The following is a 10,770-nucleotide window of genomic DNA, read 5'->3' on the forward strand; positions in this document are numbered from 1 at the left end:
TCTTGATTTTATCAAGAGCAACAGCTAAATCAGCCTCAAGGCGTTTTTTTCGAGCAAGATACGCGCCTTCTCTGTCATCAGAACTTACTTGCTGGGAGTTAATCCTTGCTTCAATTTCTACAAGTTTCTCTTCTAACAAGAAGTATTTTTGGTAAACACGATCACATTCAAGTGACTTTCTACTCAGGTTTTCCTCGGTATCTTTGAGGATCAATTCGCAAGAGAGATTCCAACCATAAAGACCTCCGTAAATCCTTTTCAATTTCTTGTTTTCTCGACAGAGGGGAGTCAGAAGAGGTGTGACATGAGAAGTTTTAATCTTCTTCATTTTCAACGAATACAAAAAACTTAACATACTCTGAGACTTCCTCATCAACATCTCTATCAATATCTGAATCACGTTCATCAGAAAGTTCATCCAACTGATCTTCTAGTCGTGTTTCCCAATCAACAGTTTCTACATTCAGAGAATGTGAACAGTTCTCTCTGGTGAATTTAAGCTTTGAAAATCATCTGGTAATTTCTGACCTGGTACGTTATTAAAGATAGACTCGTCCATAAAAATCATATTTCTACAAATACAGACTTATGAGGTCTTTAACGTGTTTGCCTGCTCTGATACCAATTGAAAAAGCGGGGGTCTAACAACCTCACCCGATATTTCGCTTAGCAATCTGTATGGACTAACTCCAATATACTTCTAAGAGAATTAACTGGATAGTTAGACTCAATCTTAGAAAAACTATATCAAAGAGTTATCTCAATCTCTCAATTCAATCCGCAATCAAACAAATAAGAATTTGCGAGCCTGATTGAATATAAGAGAAATAACTTGAACGGTACCAAAGAACAATGTTCAAGGATCAATCAATTTCAATCAACAACCAAAGGTTGGATTTACCAATTGATTGATTCAATGCACAACCTGTAATATTTCAATTATGTAACAAAATATAATGCGAAAAAAAATAACACATACACCATAAGTTCTGTTAACGAGGAAACCGCAAATGCAGAAAAACCCTGGGACCTAGTCCAGATTTGAACACCGCACATTATTAAGACGCTACAGACACTAGCGTACTACAAATCTAACTTCGGTATGGAATGTAACTGATCCCGAATCAATATCATACTGATCAAGGTACAGTCGCGTTACTTACGTCTCTGATCCCAGCAGGATACTACGCACTTGATTCCCTTAGCTGATCTCACCTACAACTAAGAGTTTCTACGACCCAAAATTCGAAGACTTGATAAACAACTCTGTATCACACAGAAAAGTCTATTGAATAGATAAATCTGTCTTCCACAGATATACCTACGAGTTTGTGTTCCGTCTTTTGATAAATCAAGGTGAACAGGAACCAATTGATAACCCGGACTTATATTCCCAATGAACATGCTAGTATTATCAATCACCTCACAATAATTTTAGTCGATTAACGAAACAAGATATTGTGGAATGACAAACGATGAGACGAAGGTGTTTGTGACTACTTTTCTATCTTTCCTATCAGAGATATAAATCTCAAGACAATCTTACGATTTTACTCAATCACGATAGAAAACAGCAAGATCAGATCACGCAACTATAGAGAAATTATTTGACTCTGGCTTCACAATCCCAATGAAGTCTTTAAGTCATTAACCTACAGGGTTTCGTGAAAAACCTAAGGTTAAAGGAGAATCGGCTCTAGCTATGCAACTAGTATCAGGAGGTGTAGCGATTAGGTTTCCCAGTTGCTAGAGTTCTCCTTTATATATATTTCAAATCATGGTTTGCAATCTAAGTTGCTTTGGTAACAAAGCATTCAATATTCACCGTTAGATGAAAACCTGATTAAATTTAAGATAATATTTTTCAACCGTTAGATCGAACTTAGCTTGTTATACACAAATGAGATGTACCTTCATTTAGGTTTGGGTAACCGTACCTAAACGTGTACGCTTAGTCGGTTCAACAATAGTTAACCAATGGTTAACCATATGAGCAGTTTCATATTAACCGTATTCATCTTCACCATAACTAGTTCAAATGACACAAATGAACTAGTTTGAGAGTTGTTCAATTGTTTGGATATCATAGAAGCATACAAGACACAATCGAAGTAAAATAGATTTTGATTCATTCGAATCAATTCATGAACATTATAGCCACGGTTTGCAAAGATTGTGTTCCTTATTATATAAATGTTTTAGTTCATGAACAAACCGGTTTTAGAAAGTAACCTACTTAAGTATGCAAATGGGTATGCATACCTAAGTAGCTGGACCGAGTTTGGTTACGCCAGTATGCATATGGGTGCGCATACCAATTCACACTTCCAAACTCCAGCAGAAATTCACAAACGTGAAACTTCCGCCAGTATGCGTACGGGTACACATACTTGCCCGAATTTCCAACAGCCGTCGGGACGCATACTTTAGGTTTCCAGTTTTGTACTTTTACAAAAATGTGAGAACATACTATGTTTATATCCAAACATGGTTACTTTTTCTAAACTCTCATTTCAATCATTGAAACTTTCTTAGAGGATGTTAAAATAGTTGTTATCCACAAACTATTTTCATCAAAACGATTTTCAAGTTATTGAAATAATCAACATGACTTTCATCACAAGTAAAGATGAACTTTGCCAAAGAAAAAGTTTGCCAACACATATTTCGAGAAATAGATAAGCGAGATAAACTTGGCTCGAAATAATAAATGTGTATAATTGAAGTCTATATAGCAATACGACTTTTGTCTTAAAATATGAGATAGAATATATATACTTTTGAGTGATAGATAAGTTCAAGTCTCCACATACCTTTTGTTGATGAAGTTTCACAAGTTCCCTTGAGTAGTTCTTCGTCTTCATTCGATGAACGTCGTGGTAATAAAGCTCAACTACACTTACTATCCTAATCGGAGACTTATCTATAAGTAGACTAGAAATCAAGACTTATAGTTTTGGCAACTAAACTTGACAAACAAGCTTGAGATAGCAACACTTGCAAGTTCGACCGAGCAATGCTCTAACATAGGGTACACCGGTTAAATGTCGCTGGCTGTACTGTCTAGATTCGCTAGTTTCTCGAGATAGGGTTTGTTGCATTTATAATGTAAGAGAGGCGATTGTTGTTCTTTATCAATTAATCAATTTATTTGAAGTATTATCATTGTTATTCACTGGTTCTATGAACTAGCAGGCTCTTACCCTTGTGGTTTGAGAATAAACCTATCAATCTGTTGTTTAATTGTTGTGGTAACATAACACTTGCTTAACATTTTATGGAAGCATAATATACTTTCTGGTGATAGGGTTACAAATATAAGTTTTTTTCTCTCTCAATCTTCGAGAAAGACAGATCAAACTATTCGACAAACCAAGGATTCTAGTTTTCCCACTAAGCGGAAGGTTAAAATTAAGCCTTCTAATTATCTCGATAGATTCATGATTCTCATTATATTCAAAATACTGACAATACTCAATCCCCATCCCACCACCTGTAAAAGCTAAAGCAATGAAACCCAACTTACCAAAATCACCAGCAGGATAATTAAGATGATTTAAGTGCATCTTCGAGAAAAATGGACGACGAACAAGACTTTTCTAGGTCCTGCATACTGATTTGCATTATGGAACCATTTTAGTCGATAATCGATTGATAATGTCTAATGTAACATCTGATGATAGATAACTGAAACACTCCATAAGATTCAACATCCTCTTCTTGTTGAACAGAGAAAGATTTAAACGTTCATTGTTTTGGAAAAACTTAGGGCCAAAAAAACAGGAGAAACTGTGTCGCGGAAAAACTCTAAATTTGATTCTTGTTGTTGGAGTACAAAAAAGGCCAATGCAGTTGCTAAATGAAGAAAATTTCCAAAAATTATTCTCAGTTTATGTCATTTATTGTTTCTTTCTCAAAGAATGTGTGTTACATTTCCTGATCAGTGCCCTTAACATTCTTGGACAGACTCAGAAATGGATGAAATTTGTATAGTTATCATGCCTTCAGCCTAAGTTAGTTTTGTAGCTACCACTCAGGCTTATTTTTACACTTGGATTTCGTGGCAACAACAAAATTTTCAAAAGAAACAACAAAAAAAGAAAAATTCATCCATACCATCATCAAGTCCCCGATTTTTTATGTATCTGATGTTCCAACAGTCCAATTACCACTGACGAGGATGAGATGATCACCATCTCGAATCAGTCCTATATCATCAATTTCAGCTTTACTTTTGGTTAAAACTCTAGTAGCTGAAAATCCGTATTTCGCAGCACCGATGCCAAATAGCTCTTCCAGAGACTTGGGCAATAGAACAAGTTTTCCTTTGGTTTCGCCCACCTCTGGGCAACTGATAGTTACTCTAGCAGGATAAAGCTCGGGTAAATTATGTGCAGGCGTCCCAGGCTCATATTCACTGCTTGAATTTCTCTCACCTGCATGGGCAACGGACATGATCCCAAATAGTGAATTATGAAAATTGCTCGTTCTTCTCCGTTGACGGTTTCCTCTCCACAAAACCTCCATGGACGGAGTTCTACCTGCTTCAGTTGGTGGTACTGGATGAATAATTGTGGGTTCACTCCTATACCTTGTAATGAAATTATTATTATTGTTATTATTATCAGTTACGGGATCAACTGAAACTGCACGTTGGAGTTTGGGTTCTGGCGTGGATGCAAACAGCGACTTAATCTCTTCGTGAGCTTGTTGATCAGCTAAATTTCTGGGGGTCCATCCATCACCAGCAGGTTTATCAATATCACATCCTTGTTCTAGCAAAAACTTAACTATCTCAACATTTCCGTCGCAAACAGCAACATGAAGTGCTGTTGTCCCATTGCTCTTTGGGAGTGTCACGTCTCCTCCGTGTTCTACAATTTTCTTAAGCAAATCTAGACTGTTTTGTTCGACAGCAGTGCATGCAAATTGTCCAATGTCTCCTGAGAACAGGTTTCCACCATTGTCTATTAACAACTTAACCACTGAATCATGTTGCCCGACTAATGCTTCCCAAAGAGGAACATTTCCTTCTGAGTCTGAACAGGCAAAAAAGCAAATCATTAATCAAAATATCTCATGTCTGTATTGCATCCGAGACTAGTTACATTATAGCAACATGGTTAGATGTCGGTTTAATCCTCAGTTGAAGTTAAGATTTTTCTAATCCTAAAATTATTATCAAAGCCAGCTCCGTAGTTAATCAATTACTACATTTACTGTCAATCGTCAAGATAACAAGATGATAAGAATACAGTAAAAGTAAATAAATGCGAAAGAGAAATTAAAAAAAAATGTATTCGAATAACGTAAACTTGTAAACTGGAAGTAATTGTCGAGAACTAGTCGGGGTGATTTGTTAATTTTTGTTCATTTATAACAGGGATGTGGAACTTTGAGAAATACAAAATCGAAAAAAAAATATAAATTATGGTTGGAAATGAGTGCTGTCAGCAAAACTGAATGAGTAATACATATACAAAACAACAACGAATCTGTAGGATGACATTAAGGTTATTCTAAAGCAAGAACTGCTACGACTATAACTTAAATAACAGGGATGTGCATATTTTCAGTATAAAATCGAACAAATACATATTATAGTTGGAAAAGAGTGCAATCAGCAAAACTGAATGAGTAACACATATACAATACAGAGAATCTGTAGGATTATATTCTGATTATTCTAAAGCATCGGTTTTGGCTTTTTATTTATAAACTGGATGGCAACAAAATGCTACAACTGTGCAATTCCAAGGAAAAGTCAGCACTGCAATTATTAACCTATAATCTAAAGCAAATTAATACATGTTGACTTATTTCCTATTATTATCATCTCGTCTCAACAACTCCTAGCAGATGGCTTCTCGTTTGCAGGAAATGAATTCATAAAACAAATGAAATATTATGCTAAGGACATTTGTCACATTTCTACTCTAAGGTCGCTTATGAAAGGTTATGTAGAACAGCAATAAACACCCTTTCAATCAATGAGTCTAAGAGGATGTATAGAAAATTGAAGACGGCAAAAAATAGCAAGTGCAAAAGTAGAATGGAAGAGGCACGAGGATCAGGAAAAATGCATTGTGCACTCAAAATGTTATAAAATATTACAATGAAAACTAAGGATACACGGGGATATTGAATAAGCAAACAGGAAAAACTAAGATTCACAATAATATAAAATCAAATATTGTTAAAACAACTCGAATCAGCATATAAGTTTGTTGGTTATGTAAGCTTAAACGTACCTCTGCTATTTGGATCTGCTCCGTAATCTAGTAAAAGAACAACACAATTTTCACTTCCTTTAGCTGCCGCTATATGCTGGTGACAAACATAAAAATACCAGGTAAATATCCTTTATAAGAAACAAAACATGAAGGACTGAAAGAGAGGAGATTCACAAACCAGAGCTGTGCGGCCACTGTTATCAGATTCATTTGGATCATCGCCTTTTCTTAGTAACTGATGCAACAGAAGATCATCCCCTCTGAGAGTTGCAAAACACAGAGATAGCGGAAGGTCCAGTTTACCATGAGCTAGCATGTTCTCTGTCTCCGTCAAAACTCCTTGCATTACTGGGTCATTCATCTCTTTTAAGTGCTGTAAACATTCCAAATTTTTGTGTTAAGGAAAGTATACCAAATACTGTATTAGATCGTAAGTTTTATTCTGGTAACGGTTTGAAACATGTTTGAGTGATACTGTAAGCTCGGACTCCAATCCGAGACAAGAGGTTGAAATATACGCCTCAGTGATTAACATGGATTTTTTAAGGTGTAGCAAACTTAAAATATGTAACCACAACTTTACGACTCGATACTTCTATTAAGAACAGGAGCCATTAAGGGGGTTGCATACCTGTAGGAGATTGTTCATGATTATGGTCCCATCACCAACATTTGCCTGGACAATGTTTAGGAATGCAGTACGGTTTAAACGCAGCAGCTGACTCAATCTTTTGGTGCGCACTTGGAAGAGCTGTGGTTTGTAACAAAGTACACCAATCTCACCACAAATGTCCCCAGTCTTTAACTCTCCTACAACCTAAAGACCAAATGACTGACGGTTAATCTTCAATATGAGATATGCTCTACAAAAAAGCAGCCCCACAAATGTTATTTTCAGTGAAAACAAGGAACTTGTGAACAGAGGATATGGTTATAGACTTGCCTGTTCCATTCCATTCTTGTGTACAACTAGTTCCTGAAAGTAAGAGCAAACACTGGACATATTAGCTGGAAGACTTACAACAAAAATAACACAATCCCTGGCTCTAGAATGATAACTAAACTGATGGTACTCGAAAAAAATGGATCCGACATTGAAGAGTAAATGGAAATCTCTATTTTATAAGTAAATACAAAGTGAACTTCGTAAAAATGAGTTTAGTGGTTACCACAGCGCCTGTAACTAGTATATAGAAGTCTGTGGGTGCTTCATTCTGCAATATAACATCTTCTTTCGGAGGGAAATACTCGGCTTTCATCTCTGAGACCTTCAAAATGATAGAGCCTTAGATGATGGGGTAAACAGAATTATTCAAGAAGCAGAATAGAATGTTGACAGAGTTCTTGGTCACTTACTAACTGGAAAAGAAGATCATTTGATACCCCGCGGAACAAGTATGCCTTATCAACGAGATTATAAAAGAGAAAATGTGAAATGCTTGAACGGATGGCTTTAGGGAGGGCTTCAAGAGTCTCTTGCTGCTGCAACCCTTCAGAGTCAGTTCTGAACTTCAAACACAGATGGGAAAGCATCTGATCTTGTAAACGTTCTGGGAGATGGTTCCTATTTGCAAAACTGGAAGCAGCTTGAATTGCATCCCTCTATGAATTCCAAAATGAAGAAAACAATGTTACACAGCAGAATAAGGAACCAGTTAGCACTCCAAACGTGGATCATAGATTCATAGTTCTCAATTGCACAAAATAAAAATACACTAACTGTACAAACTATATCAATTTTACAATGTAACAAACAAAGGAGAAAATTTCACTTACAAATTTTCTAGTACGACTAGTCCCATGGACCACCAAATTGGTCATATTTCCGATCAGATATGATGTCAATCCGAGGTTGAAAAGCATGTAGAATATGTCAAAGACCATCTCCACCGTAGTCACAGGATGCAAATCACCATACCCGACAGTTGTAAGAGTGGTAATAGACCAATAAATCGATGTAACATACTGAATTCCCAGACTTTGCTCATGAAAGTTACCAAAAGATGCACCAAGCCACGTTCTTTCGGCGTGTTTGTGACGTGCAGCGATAGTATAATAGAAACACGCAGCACAGTGAACGGCAAATATAGTCACCTAGAAAAGTTACCAGCCCAGGTAAGATATCTATTAACAGTAAGAAAAAGAGAAAAGAATCCATAGAATTTGATATTCCGGTAAGACACTCACACAGACAAGCTTTGCACACCTCAGCCAAAAGTAGTTAAAGTTTCTATCTTTCTCCAATCTGTTACAACAAAGAACAACACAGAATGATTGATGTCCAAAATTTGTCTTCCCAAAAACAATAATTGCATTCATTTATGTTTTTCAGATATCTTCGACACCGATTACTTACCTAGCGAACATAGAACTAACTCTACGGAGACGCCAGAGCCGAAGCATAGTAATGAAACCATACTGCGGGCCAACCACTTTCCGGGCAAGTTCTGATGGGATTGTAGCTATAACATCAAGTATCAACCAAGTTTTTGCATATCTTATGGCAATATCCCTACGGTTGTCAACGAATAGGTACGTATTCCGGTCAAGAAAGGCAACAAAGAAAGTGAGAACAATATCAATTGCAAAGAATGCATTGACGATATTATCTGTAATGGCTAGTCCTCCTTCTGGTTTTATCATAAACCCAAATTCAAATGGAGATACCCAAGCTGTGTATGCTACCAGAAGAACCAGAAAATTTTGCCAATATCTGCAAAGAACAACATTTGCATTAGATAGAACTCCTCAAATAGCTAGAAATCACACATTTGCGCAAAATGAAAATTTAGCTGAAAATTGATACTAGTACAAATGAAAACAGAAACCCAGAAATCAATTCTTAAAAAAATATATGAAAAATGGAACAATTTGGAAAAAGAATAAAGGGTTCCAAAAGAACTTCAAAAAAAAAACAAAAAATGCTGTTTTGCTTTTCATGCATTGTTAATCTCGTCAAAAATCAATACTTTCTGCATTATCAATTTTCAAAATGAAAACAGAGAGATATAAAGAATATTTCAAAAAAAATAATAAAATTAATAAATTTCCACTCAAAAAATCATAAAAAAGATTGAACCCTTGGAGGAAAAAAATTCTAATGAAAATGAAAAATCAAAATCATTGTGGGCTTTTTTTCTTCAATGAAAATGAAAAAAATCCGAATGAAAATGAAAACTCAAAATCCTTGTGAGAAGAAGTAGGCACTCCCACCTGTAATTAGGATCATAAGGTGAAATAATGAATCTACGAAGTTTGAGTCTGCGATTACTCCTAGCACCAAGAGGAGGTAATATTCCAGAAGAAAGACTGTAATGGCTTCCATCCATTGACATCTGTTCTGCTATTTCTTCCCCACACATTTTTACCCTAAACACACCACCACCGCCGCCACCACTTCGTTTCTCCATTGTTTCTTCTGCTTTGGTTTTCTCCTCCCTCGGTTTCTGAAGTTCTTTGCTTTTATAAGCTTCCCATTCCACCTGCTGTTTCTTGTTTTTTAATCCCTCGACACCTTCTTCTTCCTCCCTCTCCCTTGGAAAAGTTTTTTTTTTTTTTTGCTTTTCACTGTTTCCTGTTGACCCTACCTGGTTATTATTATCGACCTAAATGAAAAAAAAAAATGGAAAAATGATAATTACCGTCTATCTGGAAGATTCAAAACACACCCTCCAAATGACGACTACCGGGGATTCCTCGCGAGAACTCTAAAGAGTGAAAAAGACAGCCTGCATTTCAAAAAGTGGGATCCAACCAAATTGTTAGACAATTTTTTTTACGCAAATGTCCGGGCATTTTTGATCTAAAACATTACGACCAAAATATATGATGGCTCCGATGACATTTGATAAAATACTTGTTTAAGCAAATAAATTAGCTAGACGTTATTCACATTTCTAAATGGTTTATTGCAATGTTGTTAGATCAAAATATGTTCATAAATGCATGAACAAATTATTTTTCTAATAATTTTTCGGGACATTCTTATTAACATTCCGAAGAAGAAATCAAGGACGGTTAAACAACAACTCTATTATGGGGATTGAAATGTATAAACAGGTTTGATTCTCTCTCAGTCAAGATACGTTTGCGGATTTTTTTCTCAATAAACATATCGTTTTTTTTATTATAACGAAATAGATTAGTATTATACTATCCTATTGTTGATGGTGGTTTTTAGTTTAGGGTCAAAATCGTAAAATTGTACATCTAACATGACGTCACTATGACCATTAGCACATTTATTGAATCAATCAGCATGCCTACGTAAGAATTACCGGGGTACCTTTTTTTTTACATGGGTCATGTTCCACGGCAAAACCCTTAACACTGACTGACATCATTTATGCCAAACCCTAATTCTCATGCTACCGCGCCAAGGCATGCCAACCATGTCAGTCGCACCACTGTGCCAATGGCAGACCATGCCAGCCACATCTCCGCGCCAAGGCATGCCAACCATGCCAGCCACATCTCCTCGCCAAGGCATGCCAACCATACCAGCCGCACCACCGCGCCAATGGTATGCCATGCCATT

General features: G+C 36.3%; 1 protein-coding gene across 1 annotated transcript; it reads right to left on the reverse strand.

Moving 5' to 3' along the window:
• Positions 1-3,869: 3,869 nt before the first annotated feature.
• On the reverse strand, positions 3,870-9,901 carry LOC113355673 (potassium channel AKT1-like). Its single transcript, XM_026598589.1, has 11 exons — positions 9,447-9,901; positions 8,590-8,946; positions 8,421-8,478; positions 8,010-8,327; positions 7,590-7,835; positions 7,403-7,501; positions 7,177-7,209; positions 6,865-7,050; positions 6,412-6,606; positions 6,252-6,327; positions 3,870-5,039 (listed from the first exon to the last, which is right to left on the reverse strand). The coding sequence occupies exons 1-11, from the start codon at positions 9,641-9,643 to the stop codon at positions 4,138-4,140; spliced, it is 2,667 nt and encodes an 888-aa protein (XP_026454374.1). The 5' UTR covers positions 9,644-9,901; the 3' UTR covers positions 3,870-4,137.
• Positions 9,902-10,770: the final 869 nt, after the last annotated feature.

The sequence above is a fragment of the Papaver somniferum genome, chromosome 3 (genome assembly GCF_003573695.1).
Source record: "Papaver somniferum cultivar HN1 chromosome 3, ASM357369v1, whole genome shotgun sequence".
Classification (NCBI taxonomy): Eukaryota; Viridiplantae; Streptophyta; class Magnoliopsida; order Ranunculales; family Papaveraceae; genus Papaver; species Papaver somniferum.

What these genes read in the sequence shown, in the direction of transcription:
- LOC113355673 (XM_026598589.1), bottom strand. Translation starts at nt 9,643, where the DNA reads ATGGAGAAACGAAGTGGTGGCGGCGGTGGTGGTGTGTTTAGGGTAAAA. An exon ending in CTAGTCGTACTAGAAAATTT is followed by an intron (nt 7,836 to 8,009) that starts GTAAGTGAAATT and finishes TGGAATTCATAG; the next exon opens with AGGGATGCAATTCAAGCTGC. An exon ending in ATGATCTTCTTTTCCAGTTA is followed by an intron (nt 7,502 to 7,589) that starts GTAAGTGACCAA and finishes ATCATTTTGAAG; the next exon opens with GTCTCAGAGATGAAAGCCGA.